Source organism: Acanthochromis polyacanthus, chromosome 8 (genome assembly GCF_021347895.1).
Source record: "Acanthochromis polyacanthus isolate Apoly-LR-REF ecotype Palm Island chromosome 8, KAUST_Apoly_ChrSc, whole genome shotgun sequence".
Taxonomy (NCBI): domain Eukaryota; kingdom Metazoa; phylum Chordata; class Actinopteri; family Pomacentridae; genus Acanthochromis; species Acanthochromis polyacanthus.
In genome coordinates, this window is record NC_067120.1 from 13,928,785 (window position 1) to 13,956,173 (window position 27,389).

Genomic DNA, 27,389 nt, shown 5'->3' on the forward strand with positions numbered 1-27,389 from the left:
TGTGCATGTTAGCAGGGTAATTAGGCACCTCATTACTTCCTGCTGTGAGAAAGTCAACTCTAGTCTCGTTACATTCCTGAACTCCACACTCTTTCTGAGATATCCACATTGTTGTGAAATATTTGATAAATTAATGTCACTGACTGTCCTTTAGTGCTTGTTTCATCACAACTGAAATGACAACTCGGGTTCATCAGATGTCTCAGATTAACACTCTGTCCAGCAGGTTTCAGGTCAGTCATACTGTCTGCTCCTGCTGTGTAAATTAGTGCAGCTGTTTTACTTGTTTTCTTTGGCTTCCTCTGCAGAGCTCCTGAGCCACAGAAGCCCCATCCTAAACCCCTTGATGATGTAGTGCGTTCCAACCACTATGACCCAGATGAGGATGAGGAGTACTACAGGAAGCAGTTGTCCTACTTTGATCGCCGTAGCTTTGACAGTAAGGCCATGGGCCAGCCCAGTCCTGGCATCAATCGCTTCCATGATCTGCCCAAACCAGCGCAGCTGTCCTACCCCTACAGCAGGTAAAAACCACACCAAATGCCAGCAGTGCTTCTTGTTTTTCTTCTGAATTCCTGTGCTCCTTAGTCACAGCAGTTGTTGAACCGCAATTGTTTGTATTGTTTGTGTCTACCTCCTGCAGAGTTGAGTCTGTGGAGAAGGTGAGTCCAGTAGAGAAAAGATATGAACCTCTGCCCCAGATCAGCCCCTCCTCACAGTATGGGCCCCCAGCCACCGCCATCACACCCACCACGCTGCCCAAACTCAGCCCCAATGATGGTAAGTTCTCCAAATACTCACTTTATCACATTCTCAGTTCCAGGAAATATGTTCCCCTGTTGTTGATGTATGCTTTAGTAACCAAGTTAGACTCTGCTTCCTCCAATAGACTCAGTTCTTCATTTTTCTTGATATTTTCTTGACAGATTTTCTACTATTCACCACTGCTTTGTAAAATATTTTATGTAATCGCTTTCTTTCTCACATAATTACGTTTCCTAAATGTTCTGTAAATGAGAATTTGGTTTCCATACAAGTAACAGAACTTGTTAGGAACACGGACATAAGAAGTAGATTAGAGGCACCTGAAAATCAGCTCTAAAGTTGTGTAGGTAACCAGATTTCTAATTCGCCTTTTTTTATATATAATACACACATGCATGGTGAAGATTAATAAGCACTGCCACGTTACCTCAGTGCATGTAAACACACCAACTTACAGTTGCATATTTCTATTAGTATGTGTATAGTTTTGTATAGGACAGTCCAAATGTAATAGGTACTAAAAGTAAGTCATGCTGTGAGTTTCAGGATTCTTTGTTGTTCTTGTTGCTGAATATACTTTGTTACTGGCTGTATGTTTGAGGTCGCTGTAGAATGACTTTAGTATTGATCAGACACCTCTATGATGGGATTGCACAGGGAATAAGAATCAAAACATGTGGAGTGCCTAACTTTGTGCACATTAGTGTAATTAGAAAAACAATCTTTGTTTGTTTGTGATCCCCATCAGAGATACAGTAAGGGCAACCTCCAAGTGCCAGTATGTAATCATTTAATCAAGACTTTAAGTAATAGCATCCTTTTTTTCCCACGTGTTTCCAGCTAACTCTGTACCTGAACCATTGACCTCTCCCAATCCTAAACCTGAGCTGGCAGCTCTCAGGCCGGTGAGCAGGGACGAACCCACCCCAGGCGGTTACCTTCCCCCGAGAGGCCTCCCGGACAAATCCCCTGTCAATGGCACTGATACAGCACCCACAAAAACGCTGTCTGCTCCTGCTCCGACCAGCTATAACCGCTACGTCCCCAAGCCTTACACCAGCGCAGCTCGGCCCTTTGAGCGCAAGTTTGAGAGCCCCAAGTTCAACCACAACCTGCTGCCCAACGACACACAGGTGAAGACTGACCTCCTCAGTAAGCCCGGCGTGGTGAGCAACAGTAGCGGGAAGCCTCAGCTGTCCCCGCAGCCCCTCGACCACGACAGCGGCCTGGACACCTTCACGCGCACTATGGACAACAGGCCCAAATACCAGCACAACAACATCAACGCCATCCCCAAGGCCATCCCCGTAAGGTAAGAGACACTCATAAATTTTCACATCAGCAGCCAGTGACGTCTTTGAGGGTATTTACTGAGCTGCCGAAAGACAGAAAGAGACTCGTTTGCTCTCAGGGGCTGTGCTCTGGTGTCCTCTGCTATGCATTATTCTCTGCCTGCACTGATGTGACTGATGATGCTGACTCCTGTGCCTCCGTCCCTCAGCCCCAGTGCGCTGGATGACGACGACGAGGACGAAGGGCACACAGTGGTGGCCACCGCTCGGGGGATCTTCAACTGTAACGGAGGGGTCCTGAGCTCCATTGAGACGGGCGTCAGCATCATCATCCCCCAGGGTGCCATCCCAGAGAGCGTGGAGCAGGAGATTTACTTCAAGGTGTGCCGGGACAACAGCATCCTGCCCCCCCTCGACAAGGAGAAAGGTCAGTCCTTAGCTGCTGTACAGAGATCCTCGGTGTCCCAAATATGTCAAGAACAGGAAGTTACAGCATCTAAGAAAACCTCTGGTAAACTTTAAAGTGTTGTTGTACTTTAGATAAAAAGTAACCGTAGTAATTAAGGAAGTTTGTGACTTTGTGTTTTAGCACTCGCATTACCAAATATTTTCAGCATTTGTGACTCACTACAATTCACAGTTTAGGGGCTATATAAGCCCTCTGACAGAGGTCAAACTGGTAAAAATCTGCCATTAAGCAGAATTAAGTCCATGCTAGCAGTTCTATGGAGAGTTTTTTTTAAAATTAAAATTCAGCATCAAGGGAGTGTACTTATTTAATTAACGTGGCCGGTCAGTTAAACAGTTAATTCTCTCTCATGATGAAAGCCAGGCGACAGACTTTTCCCCTTGATTGGGTAATGCATAATCCTTTGTGCTGATAAATTCCTGTGTTGAACTTGTGGAATACAAATCTTGTTGTTTATCCGTGCAGGAGAAACGCTGCTAAGTCCGCTGGTGATGTGTGGCCCTCATGGACTCAAGTTTCTGAAGCCGGTGGAGCTGCGCTTACCTCACTGTGCGTCTATGACCCCTGATGGTTGGTCTTTTGCTCTAAAATCCTCCGACTCCTCGTCGGGTACGCTGTCCTCTCTCTGTCCTTTTTGGGGGTCTTTGGGCTGATATTAGTGATTAAAGAGAAGCGTTTATTGGTGTTCTGAATCATCCATTTTCCACATTCCCCTTGCTTTTTCATCATGCATGTGCTGTTTGGTGATTTATTATTTTCATGCTTTATATAAACTTCAAATATTGGGATATCTTACAATTAGAATTACACTCGTGCTCAAAAAAGTGCATCACTTGAAAATGTCACATTTCTAACCTTTTGGAATAAGAAAATGGCTAAATATTTATCAGAATCAATAGTTAAAAGCTGGCTAATATTTTACAGCTGCTGTCAAAATATTCTAAAATTGATTTGCAAGCTTTATTCAACAATTTTGATAAACATGACATAAATGGATGAAATCTTGTCGTATCTTCAAGTTGCTTCAATTTAGCATTTCAAATTGAACACAAAATGAAAACCTCAGCAGACACCTTCCTGACAGTTTGCTTGTAAAAGTCAGAGCTGGTGTGATGTCGGTCCAGTCTGATGCTATCAGTAGCAGTGATAATAGGAGTAAGGATTGATGGCTTCCTTTGAACACCAGTGTAATTGATTAAGTTGATTGAAAAATTAATGCTGTTAAATAGCTCATTTCAGTCATTTTTCAAGCAAAAATGCCAAAAACAATCCAGCTTCTTAGTTGTGATGATTTGTAGCTTCTTAATTAACCTGAATATTTTAGGAATTTTCACATCATCTGTATTTTCCGACAACTGTTGAACAAACTCCTACTAAGTTAGAATCTGATATGTTTGAGTTTGTTTGTTGTCGCGATTGTTTCACAGACCAGTCCAGTGTTTTGACCAGTAAGCTGCCTTACAGAGGGCATAAAATGTTTTATTTTGCTTCTGAAGAGTTCAATTTTCAGAAAACAATTCTTTTAACTTTTAATCAAAGAGGACCTATTATACGTTAATTTCCTATCATGTATGTAACGTTACAGAGTTAGATGTTCACATATAAGGTCGTCAAACTTTTAAATTATAGCAATTAATGGATGTTAAAGCAATCCCCCGGCCCAAAACTTCAGACAGCTCTGAACATTTAAACAGTTTATTCTACGTTAGTGATGAGCTGACGTCAATGCATGTACATGTTCTTGCAAAATAGTAACATTACAGTATTATGCACATTTGGTGCACAAATAACTGAGGTGAAGCGATGCAGCGTTCCATTCCATCAGCACTTTAACACATTTTCCACGCTTGCACTTATTTATAGGGACATATATGGGAAAATGGCTTGTGACCAAAAGACTAAATCCACCATTATGTTACACAATAAGCAGGGAATGAGCACAACATTTATCCAACATCCTGCTGTAATCTGTGTGGCTGCAGATGTTTATAATGTCCACCCTTGTGTTCTTGATTGGATTCAGGCTCCAACATGTATGCATGGTTTTGAAGAGTAATTTACTCAGTAGGTTTCCAGTTTTCTTCCTGAACCCTTCAACACGCCTCCAGGAGTTGACCAATCAGAAGAAAGTGAAGTTTAGGGACTGGGTGCCTCAAAGGGCCCAAAGCTACAATAATATGGGCTGTTTTGCAGGCTGAGGCTGAACTGAAGGGCTACATAACAGGCAGATAGATGAGAATATTTAGAGCTGTGAATCATGTAAAGCTAATTTAGTGGTATCAGAATGAAAACATAGCGTAATATGTCCCCTTTAATAGGCTAACAAAACTTAATGTTTGTACATGATTTTAATTTTAAGGATATAATGTATGAATTAGTGCAGACTGTACTGTAAATTCCTGTGGATGATTAAGTCGCTCTGAGTTTATGTGATTAGTTGGCACTTAGTGAATCATCAGTTAATGAACGTCAGCTCTCATTTACCTCATGCATTAATTTATAGGCCTCCAAATTAGCTGGAATCCAGTTACAGAGACGGATGTGTTTTATCAGCCTCTCTGAAAGCACAGCAGTGTTTATTCAGTACCTATTTATGCAGTATTTATTTTTAGTTGATGTTTGCTGAGCAGTTATTTGCGAGTTGGTATCACAGCACGATTTTGCATCCCAAGTTTGATGGAGCTTTCAGGTGTGAAGGAATGATAAACATACCATCTGTGACTCTCATTATTGAGTCAACATATGGAAAATCTGGTTCTGTGAAGCAACTCTGCACCAGTTTAGCGTTGCCCTCCAATAACACGATGGAAAGGAATCAAAATGAATCCAGCACAGACGCCAATTTTTATTCCATAAATTATTTTTTCTCTTTGTCAAAACCTGCCGCTTAAATTCCTCCCAATGCACTGGACCACCAGTTTGATGGGCTTGTGTTTTTTCAGTCCACATTTTTAAAGCTTGTATTCTTCAGCCCTAATGCTGATTGATTTATCAGGTTATCTGCACAATAAGCTTCATACAGCTTCTTTCATACATGCAGTCAGACTCCATGAGGCCTATGAACACATTTTATTGTGTAAAATTGGTGCAGAGGCTCTTTATCGTATCTGTATGTTCCCTAATGATTTGTCAGCTGCCACATGTTCAGAGTTTTTGGTTTTTATTTTAACCCTCCTGTTATCCTCATTTACAGGCACTGAAAAATAATGTTTCCTTGTCTGAAAAAAATAAAAAAAATTCAGTTAAAAAAAATCCCCAAATTTCAGAAAATTTGCTAAATCTGTAGGAAGAAAATTCCAGTAATTCCTTAAACGTTTCCCGTAAAAGTTTTATTTTAAAAAATGTGCAAAAAAGTTCTTGTAAATATTTTCAAAAAATGAGTAAAAATCTTCCAAAAGAATCCTAAAAATATCTAAAATGATTCCATATATATATCAGTAAAACTTCTAATATTTTCTTTAAGAACATTAACAAAAAATCAACCAAAATCAACCAAAATCCAGCGAAATTTGCTGGATTTTGGTTGATTTTTTTTGGTGAATGCTCTTAAGAAACATTTTTAACCTATCTTTTTTTCCACCATAGAAATGTTCAAAGATGTCCAAAAAATGTTGAAAATGTGGACATCAGAAGTTTCACTGTGGAAAAATATATAAAAATATATATTTTTCCACATTTTCAAACTTTAAAGCGGATCAGTTTTGACCCGCAGGACAACACGAGGGTTAAAGCGACAACTTGCAGAGGTATTGATGTGCTTTCATAGAGGCTGTTTAAGTGTATTGGACTGAAATTTCCTTTTCTGTGTAACTGGATTCCTGCTAATTATGTAGCATATAAATTGCCGTATAAACTAACTTGACATTCATTAAATTAATGATCCAGGGTTTTTCCTCCATAGAGCAGTTTTTGGCGCCCCCCCAAAGAGGTTCTAGCGGGTGCCAAAAAAATCAAACAGTTTTCTTAATTAGGGTTTCATTTACTTGAGAATAAGAGTCATGACTTTAACTGTATCCGGACCAGTCATGCTTACTGTCATCCCCCAGAGGTACATTCTGAGCCAGGAAAAACTCTGAAACTCTGGTAAAACCAAATAAGCAGTCACTAGTAACATAGATTCATGCTGCTGTGTGTTTGTTTTCTGAATTTTGAAGATGAATCAAAGCTCTTCAGTAGCTCACCTCTTGTCTCCTTTTTTTTTTTTTCTTTCAGGTGATCCCAAAACCTGGCAGAACAAATCTCTCCCTGGAGATCCAAACTACCTGGTGGGTGCAAACTGTGTGTCTGTGCTCATTGACCACTTCTGAAGAGGGCGACAGCTGGCCTGTTACTGAATGTGATAAACGGGGCGCCTCAGCGGCCCCTGCTGTGCTCCCTCCACTGTGGCGGGGTGCACGATGCTCGATGAAGTATGAACTTGATACTCTCACGTTGTTTACTGTGCCCAAAATCTAAAAAAAAAAGAAGAAAAAAACCACCACACATACACACACAAGGAGAGTCGGAGGAGTCCAGCACCCCCGAAGCTGTACTCTTGTTCTTTTCTTTCGTTTTTTTCGGTGCTTTCAAGGCTTGCAAAAAATAATGATTAAAACACGTTATTTAAACAAAAGGAACTGAAGTTGGAATGCATGACCAGTGCCACAGACTGAATAATCTCATTTTGACATTTTTAGCTAATTTTGTAAAAGGTCAGAGCAGTGCAAGAAAAAAGGAGAATTTTGGAAACTTGTTTAATATTGCAGTGGGGATTTTTGCGTACTGTAAAGAAAAATCGACAAAAAAACAACAAAAAATACACTCACAAACAACAAAGTTGGTATATGCAAAACTTTTGTTTGTGAGTTCTGTGGTCATGCGTTTCACTCATGAAGGATCTCTGAGGACTTGAGAAATGCTGAGCCTGACTCATGAAGGAAGACGTAGGCATCATAAAGATTCAAAAAAAATAATGAAGAATGAAAGTTAAGTATTAGTATCGGAGGCCCGTTTGTTCTGACGAGGCGCTCTCTGTTTAAAACTGATGTTTTGTAGAAATGTTTTACCGTAGATAAATATACTGACTTGATTTTACAAACTCCTGCTGTCTAGAGATCTATGCATGTGCTATGACTCAGGTCCAGAAGCCTGCTACTACTAAGTTCAACACATGAAAATCCCATCGTACACTGCAAGCAGTGATGCCTTATCTGCATATTAACTTTTCAGTGAAACTTTAAAACATCAGTTGTAGAGCGATCACTACGGAAGAAAAAGTTGTCTCTGCATTTTCTGAACATGGATTTAGCACACGAGAATAATTGAGGCTGATGAAAAGGTATGCTTTCTTTTACTGCTATGCATATGAAGTCTGAGGAAATACAAAAAGCTAGAAGATGTTTAAATTGTGGCTGTACATATTGCTAGCATATGGCCTTGGTTCTCTGTAAATGAACTTTTGTACATCTTTGTTATTTTGTATAAAAGAGAAAACGTTTGTTAAAAAAGAGAAAGCGGTTACATTGGTTATGTTTGTATTCTGGTTATACCCCTGAGCCTTGGAACTGACATAAGCAGTAATAAGTCCGACTTTTCTACCAACATATACACACACTACTTAAGGCATTTTTAACTGTCAGAAAACTTTTTATTCTTATTTACAAACTAGAGAAGTGCTTGGTTTAAATGATTTTAAAAGATGTACTTGAGGGGGGCTGCTGTGAAGAGTGGTCCCTTCCTTTATTTGTGATACTGGATGCTGTATTGTGTGCCCTGAAATGTATTTTTGTACTAATAGACAATTTATTATGGCACATCAGTACTATTTTTCTTTTGATATGATAACACTGCTTCAACCCAACACTAGTTTATTTTCCCGTGTGGCTGACATTCTTTTTATTTATTTTTATTTTACTTTGGTTCAATTTTTTTTCCTTTGCAACACATTTCTAAGTATACCACTGTATTACTAAATAAATTCATTTATAAAGTAAGCGCTCCTTGGATTTGAGTGTTGTGTTGCTGCTCCAGGTTTCCAGATGTTTGATACACGGACACACCCAGACTGATTCACTGCCAAACAGCTCCAAAGATGCCTTAGAGGGTTCAGAAGTAGACGGTTGTATTGACAGTAATGTAGGAATTGATGTAAGTTTTCTACCATGAACAGCTGCTTCCTATGGAGCCCCTCTGGTGACAGTCAAAAAATAAATAAATTGTGGCCACAATATAGCTATAATGTGTGCACGAAATACTAGCTATTCGTGGCCACAAAATAATAATTTGTGTTGGTATTCTGGGGGGGAGCACCGTGTACTTCCTAGAGCACCTCCTCTTTTTGCATTCTTCATATGGGATGGAAATAAAGTAACGTTGGTTTAGCACGTCCATCAGAGGCCTGTAGGTGTAAAGCAGGAAGCCCTCCACAATGAGGATGTGAGTCTCCTCCTCCTCGTGGTCGGACTTTGGGACGATCTCTGTGTCCAGGGTGTTGTTAATGCCATGAGACTTCTAAAACCTCACCGGGTTCTCCAGCCACGCAAAGATCGTACTCATCATGGCGTTCATGTCCAGAGCAGTGATGACATTGTACTGCTTAAAGCCATCTTCACCAACTTCAATCTGATCTTGGGGCTTGAAGAAGTCATCCTGATGGACCACACAGCAGTTGGGCAGGTTCTTGATCAGGCGGTTGGTGAGGGTGGTTTTCCCTCCATTGATTACGTGATCGGACGTGGAAGAAAGCTGAAAAAGAGAAGGTTGCAGCAGGAAATGTCAACTACTTGAGTCCTCCGTGGCACTGAGTTTAGTTGGTAAGGTAAGAGCAGAAAGGGAGCTGCCACTCGGACGCAGTTCTTCCACCCAAAGAGGACCTCTTTCTGCTGTCGCTGCTACACATACTGCCCTAATTGAGGTTTTAGGTGGAATATTCCTTTTAACCAGCCCCTCAGGTCTCTTTGAGCACACGGGGTGACCATTCAGAGTTATGTGATGATCGGCATATGTTTGTCTGTCTGTCTTTCTGTGTACAACAATACTCAAAAACAGACATTTCCAAAAACATAACCAAAAACAGGATTTGGATTAAATTTTCAGGGAAAGTCAGAAATGACACAAGGACCAACTGATTAGATTTTGGCGGTGGTGTAGCTTTTAGTCTGCAACCACGGATTTGTTTAAGATTCCTGTATCATTGTGAGATAATGACACGGTGTCACTGTATCTATGACAAGTAAACGCTACGTCAGCTGCCTGCTGTCAATCACGATTGTGATTGACTATAAATCCACCATTAATTTGACTTATTGGGAGTAATCTGGGGCTGCACAGTGTAATAGTGGTTAGCACTTTCACCTTGCAGCAAGAAGATCCCTGGTTCAAATCCTGGGATCTTTCTGCAAGGAGTTTGCTGAGCTATCTGGGCACCCAGGTAGTTGAGTTTTTGAGTCATCAGATCAGAATTTTTTTCTTTCTCATGCTGACATGAGAGTTTCTGGACTTCATGACTTGTGTTTTGTCCTGACTTTCAGTATAATTGGGATATCATATACAAGTGTCTGCCTTTCTGAACTCTCTCCTTTCCAGTCACTTTACTGAAGGTTGACTATAATCACATTCTAGTCACATCTCACAGATTAATATGAAACAAGATGATGCTGACCACAGTATGTAGTGCCACAGCAACAAGTCTGAACAGCTTCATAAAAAAGAGAATCCAGAGTTTCCCTGTTGCCAAATAAAGTCTAAATATGTGTTTGTGTCTTTAAGGGTTGTTACCCCACACCAAAGCACACACTGACCCTTTGAGGCTACTAGGGCACACAGTGAAATAGCAAATCTGTTGTTTCAGCGTGTGCCATGAGTACACTCACTGCTTGATAAAGTAGAAAAGTCTGTACAAAGGTCCAGTCAGACTCACAAGTTGAACAGTGTGACAGGTCAACATGCATCGAGGTAATAACTGACCTCAGTCGGTTTTTAAAATCTTTAGACTAATAGAAAAACAAGTCTCTAATTAAGAACCCATTTTAAATGCCAATTCAGGGGAATAAGACAACCAGAATTTTATTAATTAAAACACAATTATTAAAAACACAACAGTGGCAGTGAGACATACCTGTATATCACTTACTGTCTGCATAATGGAATACTTTTTTTTTTAAAAACTGTAGCTGTGAAGTAGTTGTGTTAATTAAAAAACAATTTATATTCAATCATGATAAAGTGTTTCCCTGAGATTAGTTCACTGTTAAAGTCCATTAATGAGCAGTTGCATCACTGACTGCATTAGTTTCTGTGTTAGAGTTTGATTTCCATCGAAGCGATCGCTCTGTAGATCTCCTCAGTCATAGGAATATAAGTCTTTTTCTCAGGATCGAGGAAATACAAAGGATCTTTGATCTGAGCTGGGTTGAATCCCTCCTCCACCAGTTTCACTTTCCTCATCTTGAATGTTCCCGTCATCTCCAGCGCGGGCTACGAAACACAGTTTGGGAAAAAAAAAAGTTAAAAGAATCCAACAGAGCCAGGAACTATAGAAACAGAAAGAAGCATTAGATTTTACACTGAGCTTCAAAATAATGAGCAACATGTGGTTCCATTGTGAAAACTGATAAAATCTAAGCTTAAAATTGTGATACTTCATTTAATGATTATGATTGCTGGTTGACTAAAAGTAACTTTAAGTTAAAATTTGCTATAATGAATCATTTTGGGCTTGACTGTATGTCATAACTACCAATCTTTAATCATTTAAACTACCATTTCCAATGTAAATAAACCTTTAAACTTAAGGTTTTAACTGCAGTCTCAGCTACAGAAAGTGTCTGTTCCTGCATCATCTTCAATAATCTGTTTTGGTTAGGCTTTATGGCAGATAAACGATTTTATCCAGCAGCACTTTTTCATATGAGTAGTGTCTCTACTTTTTCCTCACGTCGATTTCAGTCTTGACAACATCCATCAAAAAGATTTTCAGCAACAAGAAGGTCGCTGTGCTGACTCTTAACTAACACTGGGAAAAGTGGAGCACGTTGCAGCTCTGCTTAAATCACTCCATTGGATTCCTGTGTGTCAAAGGATTCATTTTGAAATCTACCACTTGACTGTAAAACGCCCAAGGGTCTCTGGCCTAAAAACGTCTGATTTACTTCTACATTACAAAGCATCCAGGCCTTTCGGGGCACTTGGGAGAGATTTAATGTCTCCCAGAATAAAACCAAGCAAGGTGAAGCAGCTTTTAGTTTCTAAGGCTCCCACCTGTAGAAAAGCTAAAACCGGCAGCTCATAAGATGGCATCTTATTGCTGCTTTCCAATTAATTAAATATGTGGCTACAATTCAATATTTTAACTATGACTCACCTTTTTCCCCCCTCTTTCGTCTTTTTAATGCAATTTTAATGTCTTATTTTTAATGCATTTCTATTCCTCTGAAGAACTTTGCCTTGTGTTGTGTCTGAATGGTGATATGTGAATAAACCCGCCTTCCCTTGTTGCCTCAATGGGAAAAATATGGTGCAAAAATGTCCAAGTTACTCACTACTGCTTGTGAAGCACACAGAAATGACATTAAAGAGTCCATAGTATGCACATTTACACATTCATCATTTTTGATTTTAGGGTCTAGTAGAGTGTGTTTACATGCTTTAATGTTCAAAGAGATTATTTTTCTCATCATGTGCTCCATTTTATCTCCTGTGTCTTCAAGGCCTCCATCCTGAAAAGCCCAATCTGCTCTGATTGGTCAGCTGGCCCGAAGAAAGCAAGGTAGTGTTGGTTAGTAAACACAAATCTTTGAGTGTAGGAATGTACACACGCGGACAAAATTGTTGGTACCCCTCAGTTAAAGAAGGAAAAACCCACAATTCTCACTGAAATCACTTGAAACTCACAAAAGTAACAATAAATAAAAATGTATTGAAAATTAAATAATCAAAAACAGCCATTACTTTTGAATTGTTGATTAACATAATTATTTAAAAAAAACAAACTAATGAAACAGGCCTGGACAAAAATGATGGTACCTCTATAAAAGATTGAAAACTATTTGACCAGAGTGACATGATTAACTCAGGTGTGTCATTTAATTGACATCACAGGTGTTTCCAAACTCATAATCAGTCAGTCTGCCTATTTAAAGGGAGACAAGTAGTCACCCTGCTGTTTGGTGAAAAGGTGTGTACCACACTGAACATGGACAACAGAAAGCGAAGGAGAGAATTGTCCCAGGACATCCGAAAAAAAATTATAGACAAACATCTTAAAGGTAAAGGCTATAAGACCATCTCTAAACAGCTTGAAGTTCCTGTGACAACAGTGGCTCATATTATTCAGAAGTTCAAGACCCACGGGACAGTAGCCAACCTCCCTGGACGTGGCCGCAAGAGGAAAATTGATGACAAATTGAAGAGACGGATCGTTGGAATTGTATCCAAAGAGCCCAGAGCAACCTCCAAAGAAATTAAAGGTGAACTCCAAGGCCAAGGTACATCAGTGTCAGATCGCACCATTCGTCGTTGTTTGAGCCAAAGTGGACTTCATGGGAGACGACCAAGGAGGACACCACTGCTGAAAAAAAACTCATAAAAAAGCAAGACTGGAATTTGCAAAAATGCATGTTGACAAGCCACAAAGCTTCTGGGAGAATGTCCTTTGGACAGATGAGACCAAACTGGAGCTTTTTGGTAAGGCACATCAACTCTATGTTCATAGACTCAAAAACCAAGCATACGAAGAAAAGAACACTGTCCCTACGGTGAAACATGGAGGAGGCTCAGTAATGTTTTGGGGCTGCTTTGCTGCATCTGGCACAGGGTGTCTTGAAAGTGTGCAAGGTACGATGAAATCTGAAGACTATCAAGGCATTCTGGAGAGAAATGTGCTGCCTAGTGTCAGAAAGCTTGGTCTCAGTCGCAGGTCATGGGTCTTCCAACAGGACAACGATCCAAAACACACAGCCAAAAACACCCAAGAATGGCTGAGAGAAAAGCGTTGGACTATTCTAAAGTGGCCTTCTATGAGCCCAGATCTGAATCCCATTGAACATATGTGGAAGGAGCTGAAACATGCCATTTGGAGAAGACACCCATCAAACCTGAGACAACTGGAGCTGTTTGCTCATGAGGAGTGGGCCAAAATACCTGTTGACAGCTGCAGAACGCTCATTGACAAATACAGAAATCGTTTAATTGCAGTGATTGCCTCAAAAGGTTGTGCAACAAAATATTAAGTTATGGGTACCATCATTTTTGTCCAGCCCTATTTCATTAGTTTGTTTTTTTTAAATAATTATGTTAATCAACAATTCAAAAGTAATGGCTGATTTTGATTATTTAATTTTCAATACATTTTTATTTATTGTTACTTTTGTGAGTTTCAAGTGATTTCAGTGAGAATTGTGGGTTTTTCCTTCTTTAACTGAGGGGTACCAACAATTTTGTCCACGTGTGTAGCTCTAGTGCAAAAATAATGCTAGACGACGGCAAGGGAGCGGTTTTTTAATGTTTAATGGCGTGCCAAAGTAAACCCTGCTTTAAATATGAGACATGATGACATAAATAAGTAACAGCAGACAAACCTGGACTATGAACGAGGCATTTCAGGGAGATAAAGATCAGCGATTTCTGTGTCACAGAATAACTCCCTTTTGTGTGAACTTTGGGCTGTTAGCTTGCAGACTTTTAACATGTTATATAACACACTAAAGGAAAAGGAAAACCCTAAAAAAAGCATCTTTAATCACGTCATAGCAAACTTCTTCTGTTTTGATTCTGGCATGTAGTTTAGTGTTGTGACAGTGACTTAAACAATGAAATGAGGAAGGCATGTCTTTAAGGTATCTAGAAAAAAAATGTAGGATCGGTACATCCCTTCAACACATTCTGACCACACACACACACTGTAAAAAATGTCTAACCATGACGGTAAAAATCGGAACAGTTTGATGCAGTTTATATAACAGGAAATCACTGTAAATAGGCTAATCAGGAGGAAAGTGTACATTGCCCGACTCCTGCACAGTTTTGAATGTCAAAATGTCTTAACATGTATAACAATACTGTAATTTTTGCATTTAATTCTCAAAAAGAATACAGTTTTTCCCAGTTAAATCTACATATTGTTGTATCGGTAATGCAAAAATGCTGCAATATTTACAACAAGTAACATGACAATTTCTGCGTTTATTACATATAAAAAATACAGTTTTTTACCATTCAAACTAATAACGAACATGTGCTTTAATATTTATGACAGCTTTAACTGCAATTTTTGCTAAAAATATATACATTTAATGTTAAATACACTAACTGTTGTGCTGATAATGGAAAAATGCTGTAATATTTACAATAAGTTACACAAACTTTATTTTATATAGTATTTTCATGTAAATTTTAAAATTTTTAAAGGTTAAGTCTTTTCTCCACAGTAAAATATGGAATGAAGCACATTTTTTTTAACCCTAAAATCAACAATATTGATACATTTCTTTACTGTAAATGTAGAAAATGTTTTGCATAATTTTACGGTAGCATTTTGGCAACAACAGCTGCTGGAATTTTACTGTAAAAAAACACTTTTTTTTTTTTTACAGTGCAGAGATTACAATAAAACCACATGAGGACTGAAGTCAGAGTAGACTGAAGCCTCATCTTCCATCTTACAAATGTAGATCTTATGATATTTATTTTACCTGAATCCTGATGAATCTGGGTCTTGCGTACGCTGGGAGATAGGTGGCGACCTGCTTGTAGGCGTCTGAACAGTCAAAGTCTTGTCCTTCTTTCAAAGTGAGAGCTGCCATGCCGATCCGTCCCTCATGACCTTATCAGGGCGATCCAACACATACAGATGCATTAAAACGGAAAGACGGAGCATTGAACTTCATTTTCATTTTCCATACCGACAGATTGGTGAAATATTTGTACTGGGTTTTTACCTTCGACTTTAACGCCGTAAACATTTGCCTCTAAAATGCAATAAGCCATCGTGAGAATGTCTGCAACCTCCGACGTGGCGACGTTCTCTCCTTTCCACCTGCAACAGCCAAGAAAAAGAGCAAAGATTAGCAAAATGGAAAAAAAAGTGTGATTAGTGGATCACAAATATTTCTACAATAGAGCCACAGTTAAAACAACAAAAGAAAAACAAAATTAAAAAAAAAAAAATTTCCTCTCTGTGTTTCTACTTGGACACATTTTTCTATCTTCATCAGAATAAAACTGAATCAACTCCATCATCCTTGGAGAGAAAAATGTAAACAACCCAAGTGACGGACAAACACAAAAAGAGTCACAACTTGCCTAAAAGTGTCACCAACTCGGTCCTGGAAGTACACAAAGTTGTCGCTGTCGATCCGAAGCAAATCGCCGCTGTTGAAGTACAGGTCGCCTTTCTTCATGACGTCACGAAGCCTCTTCTTCTCCGTCTGTTCCTTGTTACCAGCGTAGCCAACAAAGGGAGACCTCTGAGTTACCTTTCCCACTAAAAGTCCCGTCTCGCCTGATGAAAACATAAGAAAACAGTGAAAAACTGTCCAAAAATCCAAAGATGTCTACTATAATATAAAAATATCGACAGACGAGCCGCATATTTTCATATTTAACGAGTTGGGCCTTGAAAATGACCTATACTATAAACTGATTATGAAATTGCTGTTTGTTTTCCTTTGATTAATAAATTATTCCTTAAAACACTAAAGAGAATAAAAAGGCGTTCATGTGTAAAAGAAACAGCAGAGTAATAAGTAAACATCCATATTACAGATGTTTAAACCCTATGTGAGATACATAACCTTATTGGTTTCATCAGTCCATTAAAACGATCACATTCTGTAACTTGAAGTACTGCTTTACTAATGCAAAGACAAATCTAAACTAATAGCACCTTGTCAAAGTGTCCAAATAACAAACAGTCGACTTTATTTATGACTTTCTAAACAGTGAAAACTAAATAATGACGTTTCTGTTCACATTTCACACTTTTGCCGTGTTGACAGTGATAGGCGAACGTTACTAAATCTGACGTTGTAAGATTGGTGGTGCAATTTTACAAAACAGTGGCCTGGATTCCGACACGTTCTGCTGCCCTCAGATTAAGGGACGGTAGCTCAATATTTATAAGGAGCTTTATTGACTCACCTACAGCTGCTTTGATGCAGAGACCCGCAGAGTTCCTGACAGGCTCCTCCTTCTCAATGTCAAACTTGATCACAGTGAAGGGGAAGAAAAACTGAGAAGGATGAAGAAAAAGTACATCAGTTAAACCGTCTAGATTCCATATTGTGCCCATTTTCAGCTAATTTAAGTGTCACGTCTCCAGAATGCGTCTTCATTTTTCATCTCATAAAACTGAAAAGATGGTTTATTTCAACACAACTGTAGTCCTGTTCTAAACGGGCTGTTTCTGCGTCTGTAGTTTTAAAAGCCGCTGAGCTGCTGTTTTGTTTATTCTTAGTCTATTAAGGTCAGTTTCATTGGAAAACGTCATTGTTTATGTTCTGACTTGTAAATGTATGCTTATCTTTTATCCACTAAGCAGAAATGGCTCCAGTAGTAATAGTTTTTTTAAATATATGTCATCAAATGAAAGCACAATTTGTGTTTCCACCACAGCCCACCTTTTTCATCGTACTTTAACTGCATTTATTTTCCTACAAAGCTACTTTAGACAGTTTTTTTTATTTCCACTGGTGACGCATACGTCAGTAAATCAGTTTCAACTAGAATCCTCTTCAAACAAAACTGTGCTATTTAAGGGGAAAAAGGTGACTGTTGGTGAAAATCCACAAATTTGTCTTTAGTTCCCGGTTTATGCTGGACAACTTAACACTGGATTTTAATCACATCCTGTTCTTTGAAGATGTTAGCTTGGTCCACTTAGGACCTTTTCCAGAGCTGTGGCAGCATACAGTACTTTATGTTTTATGTTGGAGTTACTCATTTAAATGGCTACTTGTGTTGGAATATTGAAGTTATTGTTCTATGAAAGTAATAAATGTTTGGTTTTTTAAATATCAGAGTGTATTGTGACTTCTTCAAAAATAAAATTCAGCAGCATTTAGTATGTACAACTGGGAAAACACTGAGCACACAGTCCAGGGACATCACTGGAATGTTTTACTATTTTGCATACAAACCAGTCCAACGTTTGGACACACCTTCTCATTCAGTGTGTTTTATTTATTTGTATTATTTTCTACATTGCAGATTAATACTGAAGATTAACACTTTTTTGTTTACAATATAATTCCATATGTATTCTTTTATAGCTTTGGTGTCTTCAGTATTAACCTATGATGTAGAAAATAATTAAATAAAAACCACTGAATGAGAAGGTGTGTCCAAACATTTGACTGGCAGTGTACATTTCAAAATTACAGATAAACTGTCCCCTAGTTTCAGCTTTGTTCTGAGACACCATCCATCATTTTGTCACTGCAGGTAGCTCTAAATACTTCACTACCCATGATCCTCTGCTGCTGTTGCTATGGAGAAGAATCCAGTGAGAGCAGCAGCGAACTGAAAATGCTGCATAGTTGTAGTTGTGAACAAATGTGGTTTTATAGTGGCTCAATTTAGCCAAATTAAAGGTGAACTCACTAACGCTGCAGTGTATCAGTAGCTTTTGACATATTTCAGTTGGACCAAAGTTGCTGAAAGCAGGCCAACAGTGTCGTCCCTGGATGCGTTTTTGCTCACGTGGTTAAAACAGCCGACGTGCTTCCTCCTCCTACCTTGTGCACAAAATTGACTCGTCCCACTGCACCGATCTTGGACGTGTAATTGATGAAGCCGATGTTTCCCTCTGTGGCGGCGTACAGCTCTTTGACTTTAATGTCCCCGAAGCGATGCAGGAACTCGGACCAAACATCAGGTCGGACTCCGTTGCCGATTGCAATCCTCACTTTGTGGTTTTTCTCATTTTCTTTCTGCAAAGATTGAGATCGAGGCCCATTCAGAGACGGCGTGAAAATAACTCAGTGAGGCAGCTGAAAACAGCTCCTGATCCCTTTTACCTTGGGCGTGTTGCAGAGGTAGCGCATTGTTTCACCGATGTACTGCATCACTGTCACATCATGCTTCCTGCAGTCGTCCCAGAACTGGGAGGCAGAAAACTTTCTCCTCAGAACGATGGTTATACCTGCAATTAGCATCACATTACACAACCTTTATCTCGCTCAGCCACCAAACCGAGTGTGCAAACGCTTTTGTTCCTGAGGATAAAGAGGACCATTACCTCTCTCGATGCCTCCGATCAGGCCGATCAGGAAGCCTGCGCTGTGATAGAGGGGCAGATTGATGTAGACCACGTCGTCTGTTGTGACTCCACACGCCGTCTGGAGGAAGGAGGAGGCCCAGACCCTCTCATGGGTGACGACGGCTGCTTTAGGCAAACCTACCACGGTCAGAGAATAATAAATCATCCTGTGCTCTACTTGAAGCCTCAAAACTCACTCCTGCAGTACGATCCAGTTCTCTGCTGTGCATTCACTCACTCTCTCATTGTCTGTCTTCTAATATGTGTATTTTCTCGTCAATGATTTTCTATCAGCAATGTATGAAATCATGTCTCATCTTTTAGTTCACTGGTCAGGTGTTATGGCTGCCGCTTTAACTCGCATTAATTGCTGTAGGTGACCAGAGATGAGACTCCTAATAAGGTCCAACTTTGCCAGTTGTTGTCTAATTTACCATATTTAAAATAAGCTGAGAATATGTTAGTGATTGTTGCTTGTTGGCCACAAAAATTTCAAATTCAGCAGACTTTTGATGAATATGTGGGTGTTACGTTCCCTGGTGTGTTTGTGTGTAGGTAAGGTAGATTTTAGTTTCTGTTCTCTCCCCTTCTTTTCCCTCAGGTTACACCCGGTGGGAGTGGCCAGGAGCACCTGCAGCTACCTCACATTCAGTAGAGATGGTTAAAAGCCAAACCAACCTGATCCTCGTGGCCAGATCAACGGCTCATACGCTGTGCTGGTTTCTCATGTTCTGCTAAAAGCCAGCAGTGTGGTGTTTTGATTTTGGAGCGGCTTTGTGTTAATAAGCTCACCTTGTGTTGAATTTAGAATCATTTTCTTTGCTATTTTTTGTAAATAACTAATATTTTTTTCCAAATGATCAGTTTTCTTGCCTCTTTACCCGGTTCTTTCTTTACACTCGTTACTCCCCTCATCCCCTAGTTTTCGGGGACATAACAGTGGGATTTTAAGCTGGTGTAAATTAAATAAATTATGCATCAGAAAATAGATGCTTAAAACTCAGATTCTGAGCTACAGTGAACTGTGGAGTTTTACTGTGAAAGTGATTTTCACCATGTTTGTGTTGCTGCTTAGTAAAAACTAGGCTGTATTAGCATCAGTGGTTCTGCTTGATTGTGGGTGACTACTACTACTACTAGCATCACTACTACTACTGTTAGCATCACTACTACTACTACTGTTAGCTTCACTACTACTACTACTGTTAGCATCACTACTACTACTACCACTGTTAGCATCACTACTACTGTTAGCATCACTACTACTACTACTGTTAGCATCACTACTACTACTACCACTGTTAGCATCACTACTACTGTTAGCATCACTACTACTACTACTGTTAGCATCACTACTACTACTACTACTGTTAGCATCACTACTACTACTACTACTGTTAGCATCACTACTACTACTACTACTGTTAGCTTCACTACTACTAGTACTGTTAGCATCACTACTACTACTACTACTGTTAGCATCACTACTACTACTACTACTACTACTACTACTACTACTACTACTACTACTACTAGCATCACTACTACTACTACTGTTACGGTTACTACTACTACTACAAAAGCATCTTGCCCAAATCTACAGAGGAGCTCTATCTTAGTGTTTAAATTTCCTAAAAATTCTGAAATGAACAAGAAGCGGACTAATTTTTAACGCTGGCTATAACTCCATCTTTTGCTTGTTTCCAAAGAGACTCCAGACGTCTGTACTATGAAGCAATATTTGGGGTTGTCCTGGAGCTTCAGGTTTGACTTGTTTAACTGTGGTTACTGTGTCACCATGCAGAACTCTTTTCTTTGTCTGATGAGCATAAATATGTAGGAAACGGTAGTTTTATTTGCTTGATATTTTTTTCTGTTGACTCCAAGTAATTTTATTATTCTAATAAGACTTTGCAGAAAGCCTACTTATCTTGTATTTATTTTTTGTTCTTTACTTGCTTTACACTGCCAGGGTTGCAGCTGAAAGAATACGGCTAAAAATGTCTTTCATAACCTAAAAACCAGCTACATCCGAGCATTACATTAAATGTTTTAAAGCTACACAACTGTAAATACATTCAGACCTACACATGCCTCAATGATGGGGCAGGGATACTGATAAGTCTATAACTTGTGCAGTCACACAGTTGTGTTTTTTTTTAGCAGCTTTCTTTTCTGCTTTGGCTGTAGCAGCTGTGTGGGTTTAGCCTGCGTTATACTTTTAAACTCCTTGTATTTGTTTAAGATTAAAGTTTGCTCTCTTTTGTGAGAATGTGTGACTCTAGATAATGTCTGAGGTGAACACTGCACCTTTTCTGTAAATGGGTCAATATATAATTGTGGGACTTTTTGTAACATAGTTGATATTTTTGCTGTTTTCAGGCCTAAAAATCAACAAGGCGACCTATAACCAAACACCACATGGCATTTTTAGAGAAAGATTCTTCTAAAACATTCTATATACAATTGAGTATAATTGAATGTTGTTTACAAAGATATTGTAGTAAACCTGTTGACATGCAATAAATCCACGCTTGACTCACACACTACTTTCTATTAAATAACTCAGAAAGCCTTGGAGTCTTGCCAGTCTTTTCTTCAGGAGGAAATGACATCATGTGGAGCAGGTCATTTGATCTGGAAAAAACACACTTCCTCCAGAGGTGTTTTTGTAATGAGTAATTTAGTTGAAAATGATTTCTTGGCTACAGATACAATGTGCTATTTTCCATATAAAATTTGATATATTGCCAAAAAAGAAATATCTGTCATGATGATCTCAACTTAATAAAAAGAACACAATCAAAACTATTTTTGAATAAGCCCATTTTATTATTGTTTAGCTAATTAGAAGGTCAGCGGGGGTAGGTTCCAGCCCCCCCCCCCCCCCCCCCCCCGCAACCCTAGTGAGGATAAAGCGGTGTATAGAGAATGGATGGATGGATAATTAGAAGGTGGTTGTTATTAAATTCAGACCGTTTGGCTGGCATCTTAGTGATATCCAGTCATTTTTCATTAATAAGTCATTGTTCCCATAGTAAATAATTGTGGAATTTGTAAAGACATGATCATAATGAACTTTATAAAAAAAATTTTCAAAAGTCCCTCAATTATATATTGACCCAAATGCCTTCATAACTGGATTCAGAAACCCTGAACTCATGGCTTAAAGTGACTGCAGTTGTTCAGTTTAGTGCAGCCAGATAGCAAATAAGTATTCTTAGTATGGTGAACTTGCTGCTTAGTTTCAGTGTCCTGGTTAAGAAGATAAATCAACGTGGAAGAATCAAATGTCTTCCCTCACTGCAGTGGATAAATATTTTAAATACATCTCAGCGTTACAGTACGACAAATTACTCCACCCAAAATAGCCGTTACATTAGTTTGTATTACAGTGTAGCTTATGAACGGGTGTGTTTTCCCACAGCTGTCAGTGCTGTTTCGCAGAGCTTGCTGCTGTACCTGTGGTGCCCGATGTGTAGATGTATATAGCGGTGCTCCTGATGTGGATGTTGGCCCTGAGGTCCCTGGACATCGGCTGATCGGAGGCCTGGGAGATCTTGTCCGAAAAGGCGTTGATGCCCGGGACGCTGCAGCTCTCAGACAGCAGGTACACACTGATCCCCTGCTCCCTCAGCGTCGGCAGGACCTCCTCCACAGCGCCCTGCAGCTCTGCAAATACAGTAAAGAATTCAGCTCCACGCAATATGACAGAGGCCTCTGTTGCGTAATGCTGCACACGTAGGCCCGTATCATGTTACCAGACCCCAGTGGGATACGAGCACATGGTGCAGGAAGTTCAGCTCAGATGGATGCTTTTCTTTGTAGAGACTCTTTAGCAGCACAATGAAAAAGTAGAGAAACGAGTTGTGGGGCACAAATACTGAAACCTTTGTTCATTGATCCATGAATACATTTCAATCAAAGTGCAAAGTAGCATTTCTGGTTTTGAATAAAAGAAATCCTCATTACTTTAAAGTCACACTGCCCTGGTTTGCTGTTAGAAGCAAACCATTTCAGTAAGTGCAATGAACATGCAACTCAGTTATTCTTTTGATTCTGCACATTCTTCTCACCTCTAGCATCAAACTTAGCAGCAGCCTTAGTACTGAGGTTAAAGTTGTTAATGGTTGATTAAGTAAAACTGTCTGTCTTTTCGTTTCTGTTCTAATCCCCGCTGCTCAATGGCCTGTTGATAAAACGGCCCTCCGTTTTATTGCGTTAACCTGTAAGCAGCACATTCAACCTATGGCACTATTTTAATTACACTTGTTAGTTTAATCAGCAGCAGCTGAGTCTGAGTTAACAGTCGAGTCGGAGGACCAAGGTTCACTGTGTGGCAACAAGACTGTGGTGACATTTGTTTGCCAATATGTACCACAAAAAGCAGTATAAAAAAACTTCAAACGAGAAGGGTCGGTGCTATTAATCTCGAGGTGCTCTGCTAAAATCTAATCTAATGTATCCAACTGTCAGGTTACTGTTTATGGAGGCCTGCAGGGAAAACAAAGCTGTTTATCTGAAACATAGTGTGGAATGAAGGTATACAAAATTACTGAACAGCATAGTCCATCCAGTGAAAGGGTTTTAGCAGACTTCTCTCTACAAAGTCATAACCATAACTACCACGTCCTGCTAGCATCAGGGAGTGATAGTTTTAAGGAAATGGAAGATGATATCTGACAACCCCAGCTCAAACAGTATGCACTAATGACCCCCTGATAGGCCTAAACCCACTCCCTTTCTTTTGTCCTCCTTTAAAAGTTCAGTGCGCTTTCTTATTTTGGTCACCTGAGTGCTCTGTTGCACCTGCTTGACTTTTCTCTGTTGTTGAAGACAACCTTCATTATTTCAGAAATTACCGCTTGGCTGGACCAAGGCATATTTAATTTCCAACCTTTGCTAGAGAAAAAGCATCAATAAAACAGTAAGGGACAAATATTACAAGTCGTGTTTCCTTATTAAGCATGAAATTAGCATTAACTAAATGGATGTAAACTACCTCCTGCCATCATGCATCATTATTTCAACCCTTTGACAGACAGCATGGATCAAGAGATGCCCATTTTCCAATGAATAAGGGTCACTTTTGACCCATTCTGTGCATCAGAGGGTTAAAGTAACAGCCAGAGGGGGTGAAGCAAGTTTTAATAATTTTATAACCTGCTGGCAATGTAGCCAAGTCCAGTGGTTCCTAACACATGCAGTAACAAATGTGCTGCACAGACATGCACACATTTTGAGAATATGTTCACTTCTTCTCAACAGTCAGATATTTGGAGGGAGTTTCTTGCAACTATTGGCCCCATCGAGACACTCCTCTTTTTGTAAGAGGCCACATGGTAAAAGGTTTCATCCACAGGGTTTTATAAGCCTCCCATGAATGAACAAAAAAAAAATGTTGTGAAACAGACAAACTGTGGCACTCAAATACACTAAAGTCAAAGCACTTTCCAGTAACTTCTCACCTATAATGTAAATACCTGTGGCAGGTGATTGGACCAATGTACAATCAATAAACTTTGCACTTGTGAGCAGCAGGTTGATGAAACAGAGTTTTGAGGTCCCTGGAGGATATATGAAGACCTCAGTCTCACCTGGAGAGGCGATGATCACTTTGGCTCCGCAGCAGGAGAAACAGTGCAGCAGAGACTTGGACCTGATGTTGAAGTTGAGCAGAGCAGCCGGACAGCCCAGTTTGGCCAAACCGAGCCAAGTCCACACGAAGCTGGGCTCGTTGGCCATGAACAGAGCCACCACATCCCCCTCCTTCAGCCCGATTTCAGCCTGCAGGGCTCTGGACACCTTGTTGCTCTGCTTGTCCACTTCTCCATAGGTGTAGGAGCGACCCTCGAAGTGCAGGAAGACCTTATCGGGGTGACTCTTCACTGCATCCAAGAAGCAGTCCAAGATGCTGTAGAAAGGTTTGATCCTCTTGTATTTGAGCAGCCTGAGGCCAAGTCTGACGCTTCTCAGGACGGTCCAGAAATCTGCGCTAAAGTAGGGGAAATGCGCCCTGATGTAGAAGAAACACAGGATCGCCAGTCCGGCCAACGCTGTGAGCCACAAATACATGCTGCCAGAGCGCCCGAAAAGCAGCCGAAGAGAGTCGGAGGAGGTAGAAGTGGAGCAGCTGAGGAGTATTTGTGCAAAAGTTCAACCCGTCCGGGGCGGTGCTCAGCTCTGGCCCGCTGACCCCTCCTTCATTCTGGGGAATGTTTTCCAGTCGACAGATATGCTGTTTCCACATCCACACTGCTGCTTCAGCCTTCATTTCCACTCAGAGGCTCTAAAGTCTCATATTATACTCATCATCTATAAACCACTGCTCCTGCGTAACACGTAAAACAGCCACACAAGTGAAAAAGTGACAAACATGAAGCCACGTTCACTTCTGCTGCGACACCTCCAGGTTCTGATAATTAACTGCAGTTAATCCGTCTGTAACTCCGAGTAGCAGCAGAAGACTGACATCTGTTAGTGCACATTAATAGAAAAAGCCATAAACCATTACAGGCATTCAGCAAATGGCAACACTCCTCATAAATCTGCAATCTGAGCGGAGGAGGAGGCTGCTGAACTCTGCTGATGGATGGGAGGAGTTCAGAAATATCTAGAAAAGCACTCAGAGAGTGCAGACCTCCGCCAAGGATAGAGAGGAAAACAGGAAACCCATGCAGTAAAGGATCATGAGCTGGAATCAAACCTGCGTCTCTGACACAGTTCTGTTTACAAATCACCTTCTTAAGCAGTTGAGCTATCTGGACACCTTGTTAGATGATATACTAACCTATCATGTTTTTGTCATATTTTGGACCACATACTAAAAAATTCAAAGTGATCCGGAATCCAGGATCCTTTCCGGATTGCCACCAAAATTAAATCAGCTCTTCCTCTTACCATCTACATCCCCTCAAAATTTCATGTGAATCTGCCCAGGTGTTTTTGAGTTATCTTGCTGACAGACAGACGGACACACAAACGCTGGGTGTCACATAACCTCCTTGGCAGAGGTAACAAACAGCAAACCACTGTAGACTGTATGCAAAGATGCTCCCCACACCCCTCATGTCAGCGTCCTGTTAACTAGAACAAGCATGGCTGGAAATAATGGTTGTTTCCCCTACCAATAAAGTGTTTAAACTTGTATGTTAAAGCTGCAGCATTGTGCAAAATGCCTCTTTGAGTTCTCCTTTATTCAGGGTGGCAGCTTTAACCCACTGTTGCAGAAATACATCAATTTCGAGAAAGGGAGTTGACAGGCAGTTTTCAAGCTTTTAATAATTCCAGAAAGTGTTTGATAAGTCAAACTGAAATTGCAGAAGTACCTTTATAAGGATCCTTATTTTACGGTATTAAGATTTCAGGCAAATTAGAGAAAGTCAAGCAGAAATCCAGAAATAGTTTAGTGACTTGAGATGGAATGACCCCAAACTGCTGTGTTTTATTACAGTCATGTTATTTCACTATTTTGACCTAAAAAAAAAATCCTGAAAGAGACGTTCTGGAGACATGTGAGAGCCACAATAATTTGCTGAGAAGGAGCACAATCTGGGACCTTAAAGGTACAAAAATCATTAGCTAAGACTTGATTTGAAATTGACTATTGTGATGTGACAATTTCAAAGAGAACACATATGCTTCGAGTCCTGACATGGTAAATTTCACGAAACTTTGTAAATGAGGCAGGAAAATATAGGCACAAAACAGCTACATGCAACTTCAATTTCATTACAAAACCTAATTAGCCTTTAGTGTCTGTAATATGAAACCACTTACCAGAGACCTGACAACAAAATGTTCAGTGTAACTTTAATATTCTTCAGTAAAACTTCTAAAAGACCTGTGATTTGTCGCTGAATGGTCACTTGACATGAGACTTGCTGCTTCCAGCATGTTGAGTCTTGATTAACTTAACTGACTGAAGACAACAAATGTGGGCATTTTCTTAATCAAAACTGTCATCTGGCAGTCTCAAGTAACTGATAATTTCATTTCCTCTTTCCACCTTACACAACATTAAAGTCTGAATGGGCAGGCTTTTCTGTAGTTGTCAGCTGCTTTGAAATGAAAAATACAAAAAAACAGGGAATTTCAAACTCTGACACATTATGTACTGAGAATCATTGCATTACACCATGATTAGTGCGCATCTTATCTGAGTCTGTTTTACAGAGAAGCACTGACTGGAAGCACATCTGCACTAATGAGGTTAAGAGTCATGAAGACTTATGCAATCCAGAGAAATATCTTTTAAAGTCTCTTTCTTATCATTGATTAAATCTCTAAATACTCACCTCTGTGTATCAAAGCCACATTTTATAACATTTCCCCCCCATGAAAATAACCATTACTTTCCATAAAATGACTTAGAAGTAGCTCTACACTGTCGCTTCTTGTAGAACAGGGGTGTCAAACATGCGGTCCCCGGGTCAAAACCGGCCCTCCAGAGGGTCCAGTCTGGCCATGGGACGAGTTTCCGTGCAAAATTACAGAGAAGACATCAAATGCAAATTGTAAATTTGTAAAACTATAAATTGACAAGAATTTTTAGACCATGACAAGTTGTTTTGATCATAAAATGCCACATTGTTCTTTTGTCATTTTGTGCCTCATTTTTGTAATATTT

The 27,389-nt window shown here is 39.8% G+C and overlaps 2 protein-coding genes and 1 long non-coding RNA gene across 13 annotated transcripts in view; 2 read left to right on the top strand and 1 right to left on the bottom strand.

The window, feature by feature from the left end:
• Positions 1-8,498, top strand: part of tjp1b (tight junction protein 1b) — a 69,842-nt gene extending 61,344 nt beyond the window's left edge. For 6 of the 11 annotated variants that reach the window (XM_051952814.1, XM_022192896.2, XM_022192897.2 and 3 more), the window contains 6 exons: positions 309-524; positions 644-780; positions 1,606-2,077; positions 2,267-2,484; positions 2,992-3,135; positions 6,739-8,498. In XM_051952814.1, coding sequence (XP_051808774.1) covers positions 309-524; positions 644-780; positions 1,606-2,077; positions 2,267-2,484; positions 2,992-3,135; positions 6,739-6,833 — 1,282 coding nt within the window. In that variant the 3' untranslated portion in view covers positions 6,834-8,498. The remainder of the gene's footprint in view (positions 1-308; positions 525-643; positions 781-1,605; positions 2,078-2,266; positions 2,485-2,991; positions 3,136-6,738) is intronic. The other 5 variants (XM_022192898.2, XM_051952817.1, XM_051952815.1 and 2 more) reach the window with 2 other exon arrangements.
• A 2,045-nt stretch (positions 8,499-10,543) lies between these two features.
• Positions 10,544-24,904, bottom strand: zgc:101540 (hsFATP2a_ACSVL_like domain-containing protein). Its single transcript, XM_022192927.2, has 10 exons — positions 24,358-24,904; positions 22,223-22,432; positions 18,740-18,898; positions 18,519-18,643; positions 18,237-18,431; positions 16,642-16,732; positions 15,805-16,003; positions 15,441-15,538; positions 15,195-15,325; positions 10,544-10,980 (listed from the first exon to the last, which is right to left on the bottom strand). Exons 1-10 carry the CDS (start codon positions 24,833-24,835, stop codon positions 10,804-10,806), a joined length of 1,863 nt encoding a protein of 620 aa, XP_022048619.1. The 5' UTR covers positions 24,836-24,904; the 3' UTR covers positions 10,544-10,803.
• On the top strand, positions 18,785-21,571 carry LOC127535268 (uncharacterized). Its single transcript, XR_007944118.1, has 2 exons — positions 18,785-18,906; positions 19,362-21,571. It is a non-coding gene; the product is annotated as an uncharacterized LOC127535268 (long non-coding RNA).
• Positions 24,905-27,389: the final 2,485 nt, after the last annotated feature.

Coding starts and splice junctions, on each gene's coding strand:
- zgc:101540 (XM_022192927.2), bottom strand. CDS start 24,835: ATGTATTTGTGGCTCACAGCGTTGGCCGGACTGGCGATCCTGTGTTTC. Junction 22,433..24,357: donor AGTGATCATCGCCTCTCCAG/GTGAGACTGAGG, acceptor CTGTATTTGCAG/AGCTGCAGGGCGCTGTGGAG. Junction 16,733..18,236: donor GAGTCAATTTTGTGCACAAG/GTAGGAGGAGGA, acceptor CATCCTTCTCAG/TTTTTCTTCCCCTTCACTGT.